This window comes from Mirounga leonina, unplaced genomic scaffold (assembly GCF_011800145.1).
Source record: "Mirounga leonina isolate KUSES-001 unplaced genomic scaffold, KU_Mleo_1.0 Mir_115, whole genome shotgun sequence".
NCBI lineage: Eukaryota > Metazoa > Chordata > Mammalia > Carnivora > Phocidae > Mirounga > Mirounga leonina.
Window position 1 is genome coordinate 73,615,085 of NW_023270268.1, and position 22,584 is coordinate 73,637,668.

General features: G+C 37.2%; 1 protein-coding gene across 1 annotated transcript in view; it reads right to left on the bottom strand.

Annotated features, from left to right (window-relative positions):
• MCF2L2 (MCF.2 cell line derived transforming sequence-like 2) overlaps positions 1–22,584 on the bottom strand; it is a 239,307-nt gene that overhangs the window by 157,482 nt on the left and 59,241 nt on the right. Inside the window, exons 4-5 of the mRNA XM_034999667.1 lie at positions 6,261–6,351; positions 3,825–3,944 (exon numbers count right to left, since the gene is read on the bottom strand). Coding sequence (XP_034855558.1) covers positions 3,825–3,944; positions 6,261–6,351 — 211 coding nt within the window. The remainder of the gene's footprint in view (positions 1–3,824; positions 3,945–6,260; positions 6,352–22,584) is intronic.

The following is a 22,584-nucleotide window of genomic DNA, read 5'->3' on the forward strand; positions in this document are numbered from 1 at the left end:
ATCATGTCATCTGCAAAGAGTGAGTTTGACTTCTTCTTTGCCAATTTAGATGCCTTTTATTTCTTTTTGTTGTCTGATGGCTGAGGCTAGGACTTCTAGTACTATGTTCAAGCTCTATTACAAAGTTGTAATCATCAAGACAGTATGGTACTGGCACAAAGACAGATACACAGATCAATGGAACAGAACAGAGAAGCCAGAAATGGACCCTCAACTCTATGTCAACTAATCTTCAACAAAGCAGGAAAGAATATCCAACTGAAAAGAGACAGTCTGTCCAACAAATGGTGTTGGGAGAATTGGACAGCCACATGCAGAAGAATGAAACTGGACCACTTTCTTACACCATATACAAAAATAACCTCAAATGGATGAAAGACCTAAATGTGAAACAGGAATCCATCAAAATCCTGGAGGAGAAAACAGGCAGAAACCTCTTTGACCTCAGCTGTAACAACTTCTTACCAGACACATTGCAGGAGGCAAGGGAAACAAAGGCAAAAGTGAACAACACAAGAAACAGGTGTTGGCAAGGATGTGGGAATGCAAACTTGTTAAGCGTCTGTCTTCGGCTCAGGTCATGATCCCAGGATTCTGGGATCGAGTCCCACATCGGGCTCCCTGCTCAGCAGAGAGCCTGCTTCTCCCTTTCCCTCTGCCTGCTGCTCTGCCTACTTGTGCTCTCTATCTTTCTGTCAAATAAATAAATTTTTTTTAAAATCTTAAAAAAAAAAAAAAGAAACCCTTAAAAGCAACCAGTGAAAAAAAAGACACATTACCTCCAGAAGATTAACATTAAAAAAAAAAGTCTGGGGGTATGGGTGAGAGGAATACTATTTTCAATTTAGCTACACTCTTTCTGTTTGTGTTTATTATCACATACACCTTATCTGTTCAAAACAAATGAAAAACCTCACTTTAATTGAAATTGCTCTGAGAAAATATTTCATCCATCTCAATGAAAACTGACAATCTCAGGTAAGAGATTTTTCTATTTCTTTTCCCACTCTTATTTTCCCTCTCACCCATACCCCCAGACCTCCAGTCCTATATCTGGGAGGCAACCACTTCAACCAGTTTCTTGAGTCTTACACAGCCTTCCCAAGGTGAGCTATCATACACAATCACATACATTTTATTCAAATGGGAGTATACTATCCATACTATTTTCCCTTTGCTTTTATCCCTACTTAAAAATACATCTTAGATGACCTAAATTTTTTTTGCCACCTACTGTGTAGTTTTCTTTTTATTGAAAGTATCTTGCATTTATGATGCATGCTTTCTGGGTTTTGCAAGACATTTTAACGGTAAAGGTTAAATTACTTTTTTACATGAAAGTAGTGTAAAGTTTCCCACATAAGGGGTCACTGATGATGACCTAAAATTTAAAGTACCAGTGTGAACTCTTCGATTTCTAGAATAAATAAATATATTTATAGAGAGAGAGACATACATATATGTCTAATGATAACAGACAAATAAATAAGGGAGAATAGAAAGTTCTACCTTGCAGTAGAATCCCAACTTCTGATTAGTACATGTTCAGAGAGTATTATAGTTGGGAAATCATTATTTTGCATTCAATTTAATAAAGATCATTCCAGGCAAGAATTATCAATAGATATTAAATATAGAAAGGAATCTTTTGAGGAGCAGCATAATTGTATGATCCTAAAATGTTTCTCCAAAGATTCTGTATTAGTTGCAATGGAAACATAATACATTTGAGAAACTGGACAACACCTCAACCAGGGAATCAAAATTAACGTTACCAATGGGTGGGCAGATGAATACTATGTTCTCCACATGTGATACCCTGAGAAGGACATGACATCACTTAAGCAGTATTCCAGCTAGGAATGCATTACCTGAATCAAATCCTGAGAAATCATCACATGAGCCCCAAATAAGGTAGTTGTTTTGTTTTTTTTAAGGGATTGTATTCTTCAAAAATGCTAATGTCATAAAAGACAAAGAAAGATTGTGGAAATGTTTCAGATTAAAGGAAACTGAAGAGACATAATGACTATATGTACCGTCTGATCGTAAACTAGATCCTCTATATACAAATACACATATACATATTCCATATATGTATAATACATATACTTATATATATCTTTATATGCAAATGTATCTATATATACTACAAATAGAGAAATATACATATTTATATATGTATAATATTAGAGAGAGAAAGAGAGAGATGTATACATCTATAGAGAGAAGCAAATAATAAGTAAATAATAAAGCAAATGGGGATAAAATGTTAACAATAGATGAATGAATCTGGGTAAAGGGCAGAGAATGAATGTTCTTTGTACTAATCTTATTCTTGAAATTTTTCTGAGTTTGAAATTATTTCCAACTAAACAAAAAATATGTATTAGAAACTTTTCTATCACTATAGATTCATCTTACCTATTTTTTCCTTTTTTATGTTTTTTTCTTTTTCAATTGAGATGTAATTTACATCAATAAAATGCACAGATTTAAGGGTATAGTTCAATTAGTTCTGACAACTGTATACACACATGAAACACCATCCAATCAAGATATACATTTCCCTAGATAATTCCCTTGTGCCTCCTTCCAATCAATCTCCACTCCCCCTTACCCATAACAGCAGCCCTCACTGTGATTTTCTAGGTTAGTTTTGCTTCTTCTTAAATGTTATATAAAAACAATCACAGAACATACACTCTTTAATGTCTAATTTCTTTCTTTCAGGAGAATATTTGGAGATGTGTCTATGTTGTTATAATAATCAATACTTCACTCTTTTCTATTGCTTAATGTTATTCCACTATGTGAATATGCCACAATTTCTTTATCCCTTCACATGTTGAAGGACATTCTTGCTTGTACATGCCTTTTTGTGGACATGTGTTTTCATTTCTCTTGGTTGGGTCATAGGTTAGGTGTATGGTAACTGCCACTTGTTTTCACTGTGGTTGTATCATGTCTTATCATTTTTGATGGCTACAAAGTATTTAGTTGATTGTGTAGACCATTATTTATTTAACTACTCCCCTGTTGTTGGTCATTATGGTATTTCTAATCATGTATTCTTATAGTTTGGTAATTAATATCATTGTATATGCAGACTTAAGCACATGTGTGAGAATCTGTAGAATAACTTTTGTAGGAAGGTCAATGAGCGTATATAGTTTAATTTTTGATCAATGCTGCCAGTTAGTCCTTCATATCAGTCATTACCAACTTCATTCTAATCAGCAAAGTATGAACGTGCCGGTTTTCCCCACATCTCTACCAGTTATCGGTAAAATATTTAATCTTGTCATTCTGTTTTCATTTTATGAGTATCACATATTGGTTTTATTTTTACTCTACAGTTGCCTATATTTATCTTAGACCCTTATTTTCTTTTACCCATACTATTACAGTACCTCTCCCTCTTTCAATCACTTTCTACAGTCTAGGACACTCTTTAGATTATATAACTCCAATACCACCTTCCCAAGTCACTCCCCAACTGAAAAACCTTCACTGGATCCCCACTGCCTACTGAATAAAATCCAGACCTCTTATTCTTACACTGAAAACCTATTCCATATTTTCTACTTTTTTTCTTCCAAACAATTATCCTACTTATAGTCCAACAAGAATGGGGCTTCCCTGTGGACCTCACATAAAGTATGTCTTTCCTGTGCCCATGTCTTTACACATGCTGTTCCCTCTATGCATAATGCCCTCTGCTCTCTGCCCATGGAGTCCTACCTTCTTTAGAAACTCAGTTCAAATGCCATCTTCTCCACAGGCCCTGACCAAATGCAGACAAGATGAAAAGTCACACTTACCGGCACTTTCATTTTAAATTCATCTCGATAATATTTAATGCCAATGTCAGTGAATGCCCTCTGGATAAAGTGAGATGGACGAAGGATGAATATGAGCTGCAAGTTTCCTGGAAATGCTACCTGGAAGGATCACAGAAAGTGTCAGGGCAAATGTCACATCCATTGGTCTCCTCTTGCCCAAGATCACAGACAGGAAAGTTTAAGTAGACACCATAGATGCCAAAGAACTAGAGTATCTATCACGGGATTTCAGAGCTGAAAGAGATAGTGTTTGAATAATCCAAACCCCTCCTTAAAAATCATAACAAATCAAAAAAAATATTTCTGATTATAAAAGTATTTCATACTCCTTACAGAAAAAATTGGAAATTAATAAAAGTATACATTAGAAAAAGAAAACCACCAAAACCACCCATGATCTTACAGTCATTTTTAATATTCCAATCTAATTACTTACAGGCTATTTTCTCTGCTGAAATATCTTTATCACGGCTAAATTCATACTGTAGAAATATTTTGTAACCTGCTTTTTCCCTTAATATTATACCATGAGCTTTTATTTCTGTTATTTAAAAATTCTTTGGAAATACTATATTTCGTGGGTGTACAATTTACTTAACCAATCCTTTATTGCTAATGATTTAGGCTTTTTCATACTTTTACACTTATAAATAACACTGAAATAAACATCTTAATCCACATTTTGGAACACTTTCTTTGGATAGTTTCCCAAAAGAATTACTGAGTCAAAGACTTAGTATTTTAATGGTTCCTGATGCATATTATTGCCAAGTAGCTTTCAGGAAGCATTGCCTTCATCTTGAGGCAAGTTCCTGAGAAATGAGATAACTCAGATTCATATAACAACTTAATGGCACAACTGGGACCCCAAGTCTCCCATTGCTCATGGCTTTCTCCCCTTCTAGTGGTTCCCGAAAGCGACCTCCTAAGGGGCTTGTTAAAAAGTAATCTGGTCTTTAGTCTGCAATATTCTGATTCACTAGAACTGGGATGAAGTTCACATACCTATTTTCGACAAGCACCTGAAGAGATTCTGTCTGATTAGAAGCCAGGTTTTGGGATCCCTGTGCTACAGTGTCTTTTACCCATAAAGTGATAATGTAATTCTTGAACAAATTAGGCTCAAGTATTATATTATTCAAGTATTGCCAATGGACCCTGGAAAACCAGAACTCTCTTGAGGCCAGTCCTCTAAAATATTCATGGACACTGTCAAGTGTCTAAAGCCTTAGGACATCAACCACCATTGTATTTATCCCCAAAATAAATCCTATAGCCAAAACTAAGCTAAAGGAACAAAACAATCCATACACAAAAGAAAGGGAGTCTTCCTTTCCCCCAATGTTTGAAATGCAAGCTCCTAAACAGAAGAGGCTTGCATTTTGTTACATCATGGTAAGACAAATGGCTGAGACAATATTTGTATTTCTGGCTGAGGCTCTAGATCTGAAACTCCGTATATGTGCATGTTTGCATGCGTGACTACCTTTGGAAGTAGGCATAAATGAGGCTTGGATTGTCCCTCTTCCATCCCAGCCTCCACACGCACATTATCACCCTACCATATCCCATCCTCTTCAGCCAGTCCCAACTGCCCTAGGGAGCCTGTGCTTTGGTGGAAATGCTGGTAAGGTTGCCCTGAGGTATCTCTGCCTGCTCATGTGATTGAGTTCCCTGGCCTGAGGTCCTTGCAGAGAGAAAGGATACATCGACTTGCCGAAAGGCAACAAACAGGGATGAAAATCAGACTAATTAGATGGAAAAGGAAATTCATCCAAGGTTGTACAATCTTATACCAAAAGCAAGCATATATCATATTTTGTCTGGTTTTTCCAGTATCTTTCAATCTGTGAAAAACTAATTTGAATACTGAAGTGAAGATTGGCTTACGTTGGGTGACCCTCCCCCTCAAAGCAAACCCTAAAACAAGGATTTGGGTATAGAGTTTATTGAGGAGGTGATCCCAGGAAACACAGTGAAGGAATGGGGGAGAGTGAAAAAGTGATAACAAGAAAGGCAATGTATCAAGAAGGGGCACTTCTGAGGGCAAGAAGGACTGGGACCTTGTAGAGACCTGTGTGGTACATGTCTCAGAATTGTCCCACTGAGGGGTGTGGAGGCTGGGGCAGTTATCCATCAACTCCCATAACTCAATAGTTGATCACTCCTAGGGCATGAACTTCCCAGCACTCCCTCTGCCCCTCTTCGGTGACCAGAGAGGTCAATAAGGGAGATTCAGGAAGCTTTTGACGGGCTCAGGAATTGTCTGCAGTGACCTGCAGGTGGCAGAGGGGATACCGGACATGACACAATAGCCTCTGCTATAAAGACCTTCCCAAAATTTGGCATAAAACAATTGCCTTTTCCCTGTGGATAGGAAATAGTTGTAATAACAGCACAAAAATGAATATTTACAGCTATTCGTGTCAATGATGCTTTTACGGAGCTCCACTTGTCCCTTCGCCGGTCGATAACGATGACGAATCCGATGCTCGCAGCCTCCACACTGCAAAAAAGGATGGTCAGTATCAGAGACCAGGTGAGACACGTGGGTTCTGGGCGGGCTCCCTCCCCAGAACATTCTACAGCCTCTGGCGCATGTGTAAACATGCTGCATGGCACAAGGGAAAAACCTGGTCTGACTTCCTGACAAAAGAACCACTTCCTCTCCTGATCTCAGCCTCGCAGCCCTAACAAAACAGAAATACTTGGTGTCTCAAATCGTCTCAAGGGCTCTGTTTATGGCTGGCAAGTGTCTGAAACACCCAAGGAGCACATGTGCTCATACCTAGAGGAAAACGCACATGTCAGGTAGGCATCACATGTCCCAGTGTACACAAAGGAACTCAAGGTTGGGCTCTGCCACCTTTCCACTCCCCAAACTGACATTCATGCAGCTATCAATATGCTTCCACAGGAGTGAGTCCTAGAGGTGTTCAGAAATACCACATGTCTATGGGAAAAACAACCCCCTTCCAATGCCCAGCTATAAACAGCCAGCAAATTATATGCACAAGAAGATATTATTTTCATTAAAAATGAAAGGAAGCTGTTTGGCCCCCTCCTAAGTCCTCACAAAATTCTTTTAAACTAAACTCCCAGAAATGTAAACATTTTTCTTCTTTCTCTCTTTGGGAGGAACTATGATATACAGGAAAGAGCAAGGGCTTTGGATTCTAGTGGCTCAAATCCTCATGCTGCCACTTACTAGCACTGTGACACTGGGGAAGTCATCCACCCTCTCTAAAGCTCAGTTTCCTTATCCATAAAATGAAAACAATACCACCAATAATGAAGTCATTAAAAGGATAAATTCTGAAGCCAGATTGCCTAGGTTTGAAGCATGAATTCCACCATTTATATAGTATGTATGGGGGTGGGAGGTAGAGTTACTTAACCTCTATAGTTTCTAAGAGTCCCCATTTGTAAAGCAGGAAAGAAATAGTATCTGTTTATATGGTTGATGTGAGGATTAAATGAGTATGTATAACAAATATATAAGAGGCTCAAAACAATGCCTGGCACTTGGTACATACACACTGTACATATACTAATATTATGATTATTTCATACGTCCTTGTCATGGCAATGAAAAGAGATCAAGTACATGAAAAGTAGTTGGCCTCTAGTAAACTTTTAATAACTCTCTAATATTGGGCAAAAGATGAGCTTTACCCTAATGAGTGCCTGTATGTGGATAAGGCAGAAGATCTAAGCAAACACTAAGAAAACACAAGTAGCTGATCTGAAGTAGGCATTATTGGGCCAAGCCATTATCACAGTTTTACACTGACCCAGGTTCTCTCACTGGGAACATTTCCCAGGCCACAGTACAAGGACGGATGGTCTCACCAGGTAAAAGAGGAAGAGACTGGGGATTATAAAAGCAAAAGTTGCCAGAACTTGAGGAGGGTGACTGTGAAGAAAGAACAGAGAGGGAACCCCAGAAATCTTCATGGAAGTTCTCCTTTGATGTGGCCAATACCCAGGCCCCACTATTTCAGGCAAGAGTCCAGGAGGCTGACAGAGAACAACAACTACACATGTGAAAACTTATGAAAAGTTATAAAGTTTGCATAGTTCTGGGGAAAGAAAGACAGTTGGCATTGGGCCCACCCAGAATAGACAGATTTTGATGAGCTCTCTGGGCCTTCAGGTGAAACTCTAGAAAGGCAATACTCTAGGATAAATGAAACATCATAGGAATTGCCATAGGATTAAGGCTACACTCTAGGAATAAGGACCAAGCAGAAATGGACTTACCCTAAGAAAACCTAAAAAGCAGGCCTCAAAAAGATCAAGGTGTCTACCAGTAATTTAACTTCCCACCAGATCAAACTCAATACTTTTTATAAGCAGATAAGCCTCTACAACATATCATCTATAATATACAGCACAAAATAAAAAATTAATAGAAATGCAAAAAAGCAAGAAGAAAACAATAATTAAGAGATGAAACAGTCAATAACTATGGACTCAAAGATATTCCTGATTTGGCAGACAAAACTTTAAAGTAATTATGATCAATATGTTAAAAGAAAAAGAGGAAAGGGTAGACAAAATAGATTAAAAGATACATTATTTCAGCAGAGAATTAGAAACTGTAATAAAGAATCAAATGAACCTCCTAGAATTACAAAACACCAATATCTGAAATTAAGAACTCAGTGGATTTAACAGCATACTGAACACAGCAGAAGACAAGATAGGTGAAACTGAAAATATATGAATTGAAAATATTCAAACTGAAACACAGAGAAATGGAAAGGATAGAATGTTAAAGAGATATGGGCCATGAACAGAGTCCCACAAGGAGAGGAGAGAGAATATGTTACAGAAAAATATTTTTTTTTAAAGATTTTATTTATTCATCTGAGACACAGAGATACAGAGAAAGAGAGAGAGGAGAGAGTCTGAGCAGGGAGAGAGGCAGAGGGAGAAGGAGAAGCAGGCTCCTTGCTGAGCCAGGAGCCCGATGTGGGGCTTGATCCCACAACCCTGGGATCATGACCTGAGCCGAAGGCAGATGCTTAACCATCTGAGCCACCCAGGCGCCCCCAGAAAAATATTTTTTAAAAAAAGCAATGAAGAATTTTCCATATCTGATCAAAGACATCAACTCACAGATTCAAGCAGCTCTTCTAATATCAAGCAGGATAAATACAAAGAAAACTTGATCCAGGTATATCAGAGCCAAGTGGCTGAAAATTAAAGATAAGAAGAAACCCTTAGGAGCATCTGGGTGGCTCAGTCGATTAAGCAGCTGCCTTCGGCTCAGGTCATGATCCCAGGGTCCTGGGATCGAGTCCCACATCAGGCTCCCTGTTCAGCAGAGAGTCTGCTTCTCCCTTTCCCTCTGCCTGCTGCTCTGCCTACTTGTGCTCTCTATCTCTCTGTCAAATAAATAAATTTTAAAAAAATATTTAAAAAAAAAAGAAACCCTTAAAAGCAACCAGTAAAAAAAAAGACACATTACCTCCAGAAGATTAACATTAAAAAAATTTTTTTTCATTGACTTTTCAACAGAAACTATGGAAGCTACAATCCAATGGAATGTTATCTTTCACGTAGTAACCTGAAAAAAGGACCCATTTAGCATTCTATACCAATTGAAAATTCATTTTAAAAAATGAAGGTGAAATAAGGGTGTTTCCAGACAATTAAGCTGAGAGAGAGAATTTATTGCCAGTAGGCATTCACTTCAAGAAATATTAAAGGATGTTCTCCAGGCTGAATAAAGTTGGAAGCATGAAAGGGGAAGAAAAATAAACAGCCTGAAAAGGAGATTCAGTGCTGATTAGGAAGACTTTCATTCTTATATTTAAAAAAAACAACAACAAAAAACTACTAGAGAGTATTACGCTAAGTGAAATAAGTCAGAGAAAGACAAATACCATATCGTTTCACTCATATGTAAAATTTAAGAAACAAAACAAAGGAGTGAAGGGGAAAAAAAGAGAGAGAGGCAAACCAGGAAACAGACTCTTAACCACAGAAAGCAAACTGATGGTTATCAGAAGAGAAGGGGGTGGGGGATGGGAGAAATAGGTGATGGGGATGAAGGAGTGCACTTGTGATGAGCACTGGAGCTTGTATGGAAGTATTGAATCACTATATTATACACCTGAAACTAATTTTACACTGCATGTTAACGAACTGAAATTTGAATAAAAACATCAAAAAAAAAAAAAACCTTCATGGAAACTGGCTGGGCAGAGGTTAGGAGCTGCACAATGAATGCTGACCCCTCTTCAGTTTAGTTAGTTTTGTTTATTGCCCAAAACACTGATAGTAACAGAGGTTTACTGATATCTAATGGGATGCAGTGTGAGATTAAGGTGTCCATAAAGCAGCTGGTGCAGCAACAACGACAACAAACTGGTTAAATTAAAAACCCATATTTGTCCTTTAAGACATTAGGGAACTCTGAAAATAAAGAAAGGTAAATAAACAAATTCCAGAGAGAGTTAAGAGTTGCTTCCATAGGGAGCAACTACTAGAAGAGGCTTTCATTTCAAGTGGTGGTTGCTTATTCTGATAATAGGCTAATGAATGTCCATCGCTGAAAGGAAATAATCCCACACAGTAACCTGAATCTGCAAAAGGAATGAAGAGCACTGTAAACATTACATATGTGGATTAATATTATCAACGGTATTTTTTTTTTTTTTTTTCACGAAAAGACTACTGACTATTAAAAGTGAAAACAGCAGTGCCTGGGTGGCTCAGTCAGTTAAGAACCTGCCTTCAGCTCAGGATCCCAGGGTCCTGGAATCGAACCCCACATAGGACTCCCTCCTCAGTGGACAGCCTTCTTCTCCCTCTCCCTCTGCTGCTCCCCCTGCTTATGCTCACTCTCTCTCTCTGTCAGATAAATAAATAAAATCTTTTTAAAAAAGTGAAAACAATAAGTATTAAATACATTATATGTGTAAAATATATATGTACATATTAAATACATTATATATAGTATTACATAGTATAACACTAGAGAAACCATTGCTTAAAATCCAATAGAGTAGATTAAATGGAATACTGAAAATATTTGAAAAATTCAAAAGAGAGCAGGGGCTATAGACTAAATGTATCCTTCCAAAATTTGTATGTTGAAGTTCTAACTCAAAATGTGGCTGTAATTAGAGAAAGGGCCTGAAAGGAGGTGATAAAGATTAAGTAAGGGCCTAAGGGTGGGTTCCTAATTTGATAGGATTAGTGCCCTTCTAAGAATAGGAAGAGACAGCAGAGCTCTCACTCTGCCATGTGAGAACAAAGGAATACAGCCAACTGCAGCCAAAAAGAGAGCCTTCGCTAGAAATAGAATTAGCCAGAACCCTGATCTTAGACTACTAGTCTCCAGAATTGTGAGAAAATACATTTTTTTCTAAAGATAGATTTATTTATTTATTTATTTATTTGAGAGAGAGAGCGTGCAAGCACATGGTGGGGAGGGGCAGAGGGAGAGAGAAAAACTCAAGAAGACTCCCCACTGAGTGCCGAGCCCAAGTAGGGGCTTGATCTCACAACCCTGAGATCAAGACCTGAGCCAAAATCAAGAGTTGGACACTTAACCGACTATAACCAACTATGCCACCAAGATGCCCAGTGGGAAAACAAATTTTGTTGTTTTAGCCATCCAGTCTGTGGTGGTTTGTTATGGCAGCCAGAGCAGACCAACATGGCAGGAAAGGAGAAATAAAGAACAAGTCACAAATGGTACGAACAGCAAGATGGTAGATTTAAACCCAACCAATCTCAATGATCACATTAGGTGGAAATGGTCTATATTACTCCATTTAAAAGGCAAATAGTGTTAGAATGAAATACTGGTTACAAGAGACGGTGATTATGCTTTAAACATGAGAAAAGAGATAGAAAAAGGATGGTGAAAGGTATACTATGCAATTACTAATCATAAGAAAGCCACTGTGGCTATAGTAACATTAGAAAAAGTAGTATTCAACACAAGGAGTATTGGCAGAGACATGTAATTCACAAAGATAAAAGGGTCAGTTCATCAGGAAGATATAACAATCCTAAAGGTCTACATATGCAGTAACATTGCTTCAAAATGCAGTAATCAAAAGCTAATAGAACTAGGGACCCCTGGGTGGCTCAGTTAGATAAGCATCTGCCTTTGGCTCAGTTCATGATCCCAGGGTCCTGGGATCGAGTCCTGCATCAGGCTCCCGGCTCAGCAGGTACTCTGCTTCTCTCTCTGCCCCTCTCCCCTACTTGTGCTCTCTCTCTCTCTCATAAATAAATAAATAAAATCTTAAAAAAAAAAAACCTCATAGAACTAAAAGAAAAACAGATAAATCCACAAAGTTGGAGACTTCTCTCCTAGAAATTAAAAACCAGTAAGAAAAAAAAACAAACAAACCAGTAAGGACATAGACTTGACTCTGAAGAACTCAACATCCAACAACTGCAGAACACCCATTCTTTTCAAATGTACAAAGGACATTTATCAAAATAGTCCATTATCCTAGGCCATAAAGCAAATGTCAACAAATTTTAAATGATTGCAATCATTCAGGGTGTATTTCTGATCATTGTGGAATTAAAATGGAACTCTATTATTCTTCTGCTTTCTTTTTCATTTACCTTTTCTTTTTCTTTCACAATTTCCTTTCTTCTCTTTTCTTTGGGTTTAATTGCAAGTCTTTTTAACTTCTTAAAGTGGAAGATCAGATCATTGATTTTAAACCTTCCTCTCCTCTAATAAAAGTATTTATAGCTAAACTACATATCACTTAAATTTTGATATACTGTTTTGTTATTATTCAGTTTAAAATGTTCTAATTTCCTTTGTGATTTATTCTTTGGTCCACAGATTATTTAGATATGGTTGCTCAGCTTCCAAATACTTTTTTTTTTTTAAAGATTTTATTTATTTGACAGAGAGAGATACAGCGAGCGAGGGAACACAAGCAGCGGGAGTGGGAGAGGGAGAAACAGACTTCCCACGGAGAAGGGAGCCCAATGCGGGGCTCGATCCCAGGACCCTGGGATCATGACCTGAGCCGAAGGCAGACGCTTAACGACTGAGCCACCCAGGTGCCCCAGCTTCCAAATACTTTGCAACTTTTCTAATCAGTGGTGATAAAAGTGAGAGGGGCGCCTGGGTGGCTCAGTTGGTCGGGCAGCTGCCTTCGGCTCAGGTCATGATCCTGGAGTCCCTGGATCGAGTCCCGCATTGGGCTCCCTGCTCGGCAGGGAGTCTGCTTCTCCCTCTGACCCCCCCCATGTGCTCTCTCTCTCTCTCTCTCATTCTCTCTCTCAAATAAATAAAATCTTTAACAAAAAAAAAAGTGAGAATAGTGGTTTTCTTGGGGGAGGGAAGTAAAGAAGTGAAGAGGTAAGGCTGCAGATATCGATGGGAAAGAAGCGGAAAGAAACACTCATAGGAATATTTTACACCCTGATTTTGCTAATTGTTACATGGTATATAACCAGGCAAATATTCATTGAGCTATACAGTAGAGATTTATGTACTTTACTACATGTAAATTATAACTCAGTTTTAAAAACCAAGGAATTAAATAAATTCAAGTTGTGAGAAAGGAAAAATATTACAAAATTTAAGAACAAAGATCCAGGGGCACCTGGGTGGCTCAGTCGTTAAGCGTCTGCCTTCGGCTCAGGTCATGATCCCAGGGTCCTGGGATCGAGCCCCACATCGGGCTCCTTGCTCAGCGGGAAGCCTGTTTCTCCCTCTCCCACTCCCCCTGCTTGTGTTCCCTCTCTCGCTATCTCTCTCTCTGTCAAAAAATAAATAAAATCTTTAAAAAAAAGAAGAACAAAGATCCATCCTTATTAAGTTCCCAACATGTGTCCAGCACTGATTAAAGGGGACACAAAAATGACCAAAACTGTTCTGTAGTAGAGCAAAAACTAACTGATGTTAATAACAAAAATAATAATTTTAGATAATGATAGCCACTGTATATTGAGCTCCTATTATTTGCCAGGCACATTTATTTTTTAATTTAACTTTACCTTATACAATAAATATTATCTCCACTTTACAGAAGGGGAAACAAAGGCTGATAGAAATAAAATAACTTGGGGCGCCTGGGTGGCTCAGATGGTTAAGCGTCTGCCTTCGGCTCAGGTCATGATCCCGGAGTCCTGGGATCGAGTCCCGCATCGGGCTCCCGCTCTGCGGGGAGTCTGCTTCTCCCTCTGCCTCTCTCTCTCTCTCTCATGAATAAATAAATAAAATCTTTAAAAAAAAAAAAAAAGAAATAAAATAACTTGCCTGATATCACACTAGCGACACTGGATTTCAAACTCTGAGCTCTCTGATACAAGTGTTCATGCTCTTAACCCCATCCCACTGCTCCCCTTCAATTTTTTCTCACAGATGATCTGCTTGCATCCTGTGGCAGTTTTATTTTGTATATTTTTCTGTCACTATTGTTTTTCTTTTCTTTTTACTTTAAACCAAATAATCATTGAGTAATAAGGTTCTAAGAGAACATCTGGGGCTCTTAAGCCAGGTGGAATTGGGAAAGGCTCAGCAAATACATATAGCACATAAACACAGGCTGTTCTTTGATCTATGAAATAAGCAGCTGATGCTTGTATGGCCTCCCCAGCCAAACTGAGGGCAAATGCCCCTCACAACAGGCTCTTCTTAGCTCCAAGAAGATCAAGGCCCAGGGCCAGAGCATCTGGTCAAAAGGGTGGGATCTCCTGGGAAAATACCTGTGTGCATAAAGGAGACACAGCTGTGTACAGACCTCAGTTCAGAAAGGAAAGATAACAAATCATGACAATGATTGTGAATACAGTCAAAATCATACAGTTTACCTTGTATGGAAAGATAAATATTCTAAACAATATGCAGTAACACCTACTACTGTGGGACTATTGGGTTTTTTTCTACTCTATCTGGTTCAACAAATGTGTGAAAACCTCAACTTAAACCAAATGCACAGGAAATGGGGTTTCTGGACAGTGTATTTCTTTAAGCAACACTTGGCTATTTTAATCCCTATTGTTCTTTCTAACACTAAGGTCCTATGATGTGCTAGATACCCGCATAAATGCTATTTAATATAATCCTCACAACCACTCTCACAACCAGGTTGCTGATAACAGTTTTACTTTATAGATGAGGAAACTAATCCTCAAAGATGTTTAAAAAGTCATCATGACTTGCCCAAAGTGATACACCATGTGCACAGTTAAAATTCAAAGTCTTCAGACTGTGAAACCAATGCTCATGCCACAAAATTCATACCCTCTTGGAATGGAAAATGTTTTAACACTGTATTTCTTCATTTTCCAATCTTAGTAACTCCTCTGTAACAAATATAACTGAATTTTTAATGAGTCAAACATGGCATTTTATTTATTTATTTTTATTATTATGTTATGTTAATCACCATACATTACATCATTAGTTTTTTGTTTGTTTGTTTGTTTTTTAGATTTTATTTATTTATTTGAGAGAGAGAGCATGAGACGGGGGAGGGTCAGGGGGAGAAGCAGACTTCCCGCCGAGCAGGGAGTCCGATGCGGGACTCGATCCAGGGTCTCCAGGATCATGACCTGAGCCGAAGGCAGTCGCCCAACCAACTGAGCCACCCAGGCGCCCATTACATCATTAGTTTTTGATGTAGTGTTCCATGATTCATTGTTTGCGTATAATACCCAGTGCTCCATGCAGTACGTGCCCTCTTTAATACCCATCACCAGGTTAACCCATCCCCCCACCCCTTCCCCTCTAGAACCCTCAGTTTGTTTCTCAGAGTCCATAGTTTCTCATGGTTTGTCAAACATGGCATTTTAAATATGACTAAGTATAAATATAGAATTATATGTGATAAAGGGAAGTGTGGTGTGACCCCAAAATACTGGGGCAGTTTTGTGGTGGATGTGGTAATTTATTTCCTTAATTAAGCTCTGATGTTATATATTTTCCTATGATTTGCCTTTTTCAGTAAGCTAGGTATGAAAAATATTTTAACTAACTGAAATTTCCCTGCATTGCCATAAGAACTGAGTCAAATATAGGGTGACCAACCATCCCAGTTTGTCCAGGACTGAACAGTTTTCTGGGACACAGGACTTTCAGTGCTAAAATATGGACAATCTCAGAAAAACCAAGATAACTTGGTAACCCCAACTGAAATGCCTAATTCCAAGCATATGACTGTCCACTGGCATACTGCCTATAGGGCTTCTTACTGGAGAAAATCAAACTACTTTTTAGCACTATTTATTATCTGTTGACAGTTACTCTGTGATCTTAAATAGTTTTAGGAATTCTCTTTTGAATGGCAGTCCTCAAAGTTGTTCCTGATATAGGAGGTAGAATGATTAACCTATTTAAAAAAAAGTATTATTCTAATTCAGAAGTAAAGAATTCATAATGCTTTTAGTCTTACGGCATTCTCTTGGCATCTTCATCTGTAAAATGGCGAGCTGACACAAGCTCATCTCAAGTACTTCTTCCAACTTTAACATTCTATGACTCTAATTTTGTATAACAACTTCAAATCCCTGGGACCATGGATGTACAAATTCAGTGGATAATTTTTAGAGTTTGGAAGAGATTATGAAGTAATCTCAAGGTAAGAATGGAACACATGGGGACAATTTAGTTTGATCTCTTGAATATCTCAGAATCTTTATCATATCTTCCCTCTCTCCTCAAACCTGGAAAATCACCTTACCTCAAATTTTGCTATATTCTTTGATGCCTCATCAAAAGTAGAAACTTGCTTCCCATTTTCTCTGTAGGAAAATTAAGGTCTCTATTTAAAATGGACTAGAGAAATTGCTGGAGGATGCTGGAGTAGTCTCACTTTGTCTCACAGACACAACTAGACAATACCCATATCTGTCTGATAGAGAATTTAAAGTAATGGTCATAAAGCTACTCACTGGACTTAAGAGTGGAAGACCTCAGTGAGGCCCTTAACAAAGAGACAGAAAACATTAAAAAGAACCAATCAGAGATGAAAAACTCAATAATTGAAATTAAAAATACACTGGATGGAATAAATAATAGACTAGAGGAAGCAGAAGAATGGATCAGCCACCTGGAGGACAGAGGAATGGAAAGCAATCAAGCTGGACAGGAAAGAGGAAAAAAATAAATAAATAAAAACAGACTTAAGGAAATTGATGACATCATCAAGCATAATAATATCTGCATTATAGGGATCCCAGAAGAAGAAAGATAAAAGGGGACAAAAAATTTATTTGAAGAAATAATAACTGAAAACTTCCCAAATCTGGGGAAGAAAAGAGAAATCCAGATCTAAGAGGCACAGAGAGACCCCAACAAAATCAATCCAAGGGAGTCCATACCCAGACATATAGTAATTAAAATAGCAAAACGTAGTGATAAAGAGAGAATTTTAAGAGCAGCAAGAGAAAAGAAAACAGTGAGATACAAGGAAAACTCCATAAAGCTATCAGCTGATTTTTCAGCAGAAGCGGCAGGCCAGAAGGGAGTGGATATTTAAAGTGCTGAAAGAAAAACACCTGCAGCCAAGAATACTTTATCCAGTATATCCTTCTATCCAAAATAGAAGGAGAGATAAAGAGTTTCCCAATGAACAAAAGTCAAAGGAATTCATTACCACTAAATGAGCGCTACAAGAAATGTTAAGGGGGACAATTTGAGTGGAAAGGAAAGATCGTAAGTAGGAGTAAGATAAGTAGGAAGCACAAAAATGGTAAAATTAAGTATATCTATAAAAATCCATCAAGGGATTCACAAAATAAAAGAATATAAAGTATGACACCTTATACCTAAAACATGGGGGGGAGGAAAGAATGGGTTCAAATTTAAGTGACCATCAACTTAATATAGACTGTTATATGCAAACCTAACGGTAACCACAAATCAAAAACCATAAATAAAGAGAAAGGCATCCACGTATATCACTAAAAAAAGCCAGCAACTGTGAGGGAAGAGAGCAAAAGAAGAAAGGACTGGAGAAGAGCTACAATAACAACCACAAAACAAGTAACAAAATGGAAATAAGTACACACCTATCAATAATTATTTTGAATATAAATGGACTAAATGCTCCAATCAAAAGACACAGGGTAACTGAATGGATAAAAAAGCAAGACCCATCTATATGCTGCCTATAAGAGACTTATTTCATACCTAATGACATGTGTAGAGTTGAAAAGTGAAGAGATGGAAAAGTATTTATCATTCAAATAGAAGTGAAAAGAAAGCTGGGGTACCAATACTTATATCAGACAAAATAGACTTTTAAACAAAGACTGTAATAAAAGACAGACACTATATAATCATAAAGGAAATAATCCAACAAGAAGATATAACTATTATAAATATTTACACACTCAACATGGGAGCACCCAGATACATAAAGCAGCTAATAACAAACATAAAGGAAGTAATCGATATGAATACAATAATAGTAGGGGACTTTAATTATCCCACTTACATCAATGGATAGATCATCTATACAAAAAATCAACAAGGAAACAGTGGTTTTGAATGACACATAGGACCAGATGAATTTAACAGATAAATTCAGGACATTCCATCCTAAAACAGCTGGATTCACATTCTTTTCAAGTACATATGGTACATTTCCCAGAATAGATCACATATAGGTCACAGAACAAGTCTCAACAAATTCAAAAAGACTGAAGTCATACCATGCATGTTTTCAGACCACAATACTATGAAACTAAAAATCAACTACAAGAAATTATCTGGAAAGAACTCAAATACATGGAGCTTAAATAACATGCTACTAAACAATGAATGGGTCAAACAAGAAATTAAAGAGGAAATCGAAAAATCATGGAGACAAATGAAAATACAATGGTCCAAAAACTTTGGGATGCAGCAAAAGTGGTTCCAAGAGGAAAGTTTATAGCAATAGAGGCCTACCTCAAGAAGCAAGAAGAATCTCAAACAACACAACATTTCACCTGAAGGAGCTAGAAAAAGAACAAATAAAACCCAAAAAGAATAGAAAAAAGGAGATAATAAAGATCAGAGCAGAAATAAATGAAATAGAAACTAAACAAAAAACAAAACAAAACAAAAAAACCCCAATAGAACAAATCAATGAAACCAGGAGCTGTTTTGTTCTTTGAAAAGAACAAAAGGGGCACCTGGGTGGCACAGTTGGTTGAGCTTCCGACTTGGTTTCAGCTCAGGTCATGATCTCAGGGTTGTGAGATCAAGCCCCATGTCGGGCTCTGTGCTCAACATGGAGTCTACTTAAAAAAGACTCTCCCTCTCCCTCTGCCCCTCCCCACTCCAGTACTCGCTCTCTCTTTTTCTCTCAAATAAATAAATCTTAAAAAAAAAAAAAATCAACAAAATTGATCAACCTTTAACCAGGCTCATCAAAAAAGAAAAAAAAGAAGAGAGAGAGGACTCAAATAAACAAAATCAGAAATCAAAGAGAAGAAATAAGAATAAACACTACAGAAATAGAAAGAATTATAAGAGAATATTATCAAAAATTATATGCCAAAAAATTGGACAACCTAAAAGAAGTGGATAAATTCCTAGAAGCATATAACCTCCGAAAGTGAATCAGGAAGAAATAGAAAATTTGAACAAACTGATTGCCAGCAATTAAATTGCATCAGTAATCAAAAAACCAAACAAGAGTCCAGGACCAAACGATTTCACAGGTCAAATCTACCAAACATTTAAAGAAGAGTTAATAGCTAGTCTAAAAATTAGAGGAGGAAGGAAAGCTTCCAAATTCATTCTATAAGGCCAGCATTACCCTGATACAAAAACCAGATAAAGACTCTACAAAGAGAACTCCAGGCCAATATCTCCAATGAACAGAGATGCAAAATTCCTAAACAAAATATTAGCAAACTAAATCCAACAATACATTAAAAAAATCATTCACCACGATCAAATGGGATTTATTCCTGGGATGCAAGCATGGCTCAATATTCCCAAATCAATTAATATGATACATCACATTAACAAGAGAAAAGATTAAAACCATATGATCACTTCAGTAGATACAGAAAAAGCATTTGACAAAGTACAACATCCATTCATGATAAAAACTCTTAGCAATGTTGGGCGCCTGGGTGGCTCAGTTGGTTAAGCGACTGCCTTCGGCTCAGGTCATGATCCTGGAGTCCCGGGATCGAGTACCGCATTGGCGGGGAGTCTGCTTCTCCCTCTGACCCTCCCCCCTCTCATGTGCTCTCTCTCTCTCTCATTCTCTCTCTTTCAAATAAATAAATAAAATCTTAAAAAAAAAAAACTCTTAGCAATGTGGGTTTAGAGGGAACATATCTCAACATAATAAGGCCATATATGAAAAACCCACAGCTAACATCATACTCAATGGGGAAAAACTGACAGCTTTTCCTCTAAGATCAGAAACAAGACAAGGATGTCCACTCTCACTATGTTGACTTTTATTCAACATAGTATTGGAAGTCCTAGCCACAGCAATCAGACAAGAAAAGGAAATAAAAGGCATCCAAATTCGTAAGGAAAAAGTAAAACTTTCACTATTTGCAGATGCCATGATACTATATATATATAGAAAACCCTAAAGTCACCACCAAAAAACTACTAGAACAGATAAATGAATTCAATAAAGTCACAGGATACAAAATCAATACACAAAATAAAAAAAGCAAAGAAAACCTATCACTAGAGAAATACAATAAATATAATACATTTAGCAGTTATAAAATTAAGACTGAATATATCAATCATATCAATATACATAAATGGGCTTAAGTCACTAAATATAAGAAAAAGATTTTCAATTTGACTCACAAAGACCCAACTATATACTGTATCTAGGAAAAAGATCAATACAAAGTCAGAAAGGCTAAAAATAAAGGAATTGGCAAAAGTATACTAGGCTGGGGTGCCTGAGTGGCTCAGCTGGTTAAGCATCCAACTCTTCGTTTTAACTCAGGTCATGATCTCTGAGATCGAGCCTCACGTGGAAAACTCGACCCTCACTCAGGGTGGAGTCTGCTTGAAATTCTCGCTCTCCCTCTGCCCACCTGCTTGTGTGCTCGCTCTCTCTCTAAAATAAATAAATAAATAAATCTTTTTTTAAAAAAGTATACTAGGCAAATGGGAACAAAAGCAAGGGGTTTCAGCCTTGATATCAAAGTAGAATTCAAGCCATAATCATTAAACCTAATCAGGAACACTTTTTAATGCTGAAAGTCACAATTCACAATGAAGATACAAGAGGTATAAATATCTATGCTCCTAATACCCTAATAGCCAGCTTTTAAGGCAGAAACTACAGGAGATACGAGGAGACAAAAATACATTTTACATAGGATGTTTTAATCAGTTACAGCACGAGACAGAACAAATAGACAACATGTCAATAAGGTTATAGAAAACCCAATCAACATAATCAATAAGGAAGAACTAATGGATATGTGTTGAACTTTACATCCTGATAATAGAAGATTCATCTTCTTCTCAAGCACACATGAAACATCCACAAAAAATGGTCATGATATAGGACCACAAAAAAAAAAGAAAAAAAAAGCTGAAAATTTTAAAACCTTCTATTAAACAACTCTTCAGTAGGGGGAAATGTAAAATGCAATTACATAATTTCTAAAATATAGTGAGAATAAAAATACTACATATAAGAATTTATGGAATACATTTAAAGCAGTGATATAGATAATTCATATAAACCTTAAATGTTTATATCAATAAAATGAAAGCATGAAAATAAATTTACTTTCCACTCAAAAATGAGAAAAAAAAACTAAAGAAAAAAAACAAAAGAAAGTACAAGGAAAAACATATTAAAGATAAAGGTAGAATGAAAAAAAAGATAAAGGCAGAATGAATAAAGTAGAGAAAAGGAATGCAATAGATCTAATTAATAAAAGAAAAAAAAAGAGAATCCCATTTTTTAAATTAACAAAATAAATAAGCCACTTAGCTAACTTAATCAAGGGGGGAAAAAGACAAAGCACAGGTATACAAACCCAAGCACCCAAGCACCCCGACTTTTCATCTTTTTGATGAGATGATTTTAACACCATAAATATATCACTTTTCCCTAAGTTAATTTATAAATTTAACGAAGTCCCAATGAAAAGACCAACAAGCTTTTTTTTTTTTTTTTAATGGAGCTAGATGCATATAAAGAAAACAAGAGGGGCGCCTGGGTGGCTCAGTCATTAAGCATCTGCCTTCAGCTCAGGTCATGATCCCAGAGTCCTGGGATCGAGCCCCACATCGGGCTCCCTGCTCAGCGGGAAGCCTGCTTCTCCCTCTCCCACTCCCCCTGCTTGCGTTTCCTCTCTCGCTCTCTCTCTCTCTGTCAAATAAATGAATAAAATCTTAAAAAAAAAAGAAAACAAGAAAGAACAGTTAGAAAAACATGAAAAAAGTAAATAAAGCTTAAGAGGCCAGGCGGGGAAAGGGAATTAATCCTATCAGATATTAAACATCCTCTATAAATAAAGTAGTGTGTTATTCACTTATGAATAGACAGACCAATTAACTCTCAAATTGCTGAGGCAAAGATGAACTCTTAAAATTAGTGGTGTTAGGACAACTGAATAGCCATTTGGAAAAAGATAAACCTTTATCTATACCCCATACCACACACAAAAATAAACACCAAGTGCATCAGATCTACCTGTAAATAATGAAATCATACCGTATTACTAGAAAGCATGGGTGAATTCCCCCTATAACCCAGGTATAGGGAAGTTTTCTGACAATGATTCCAAATCCAGA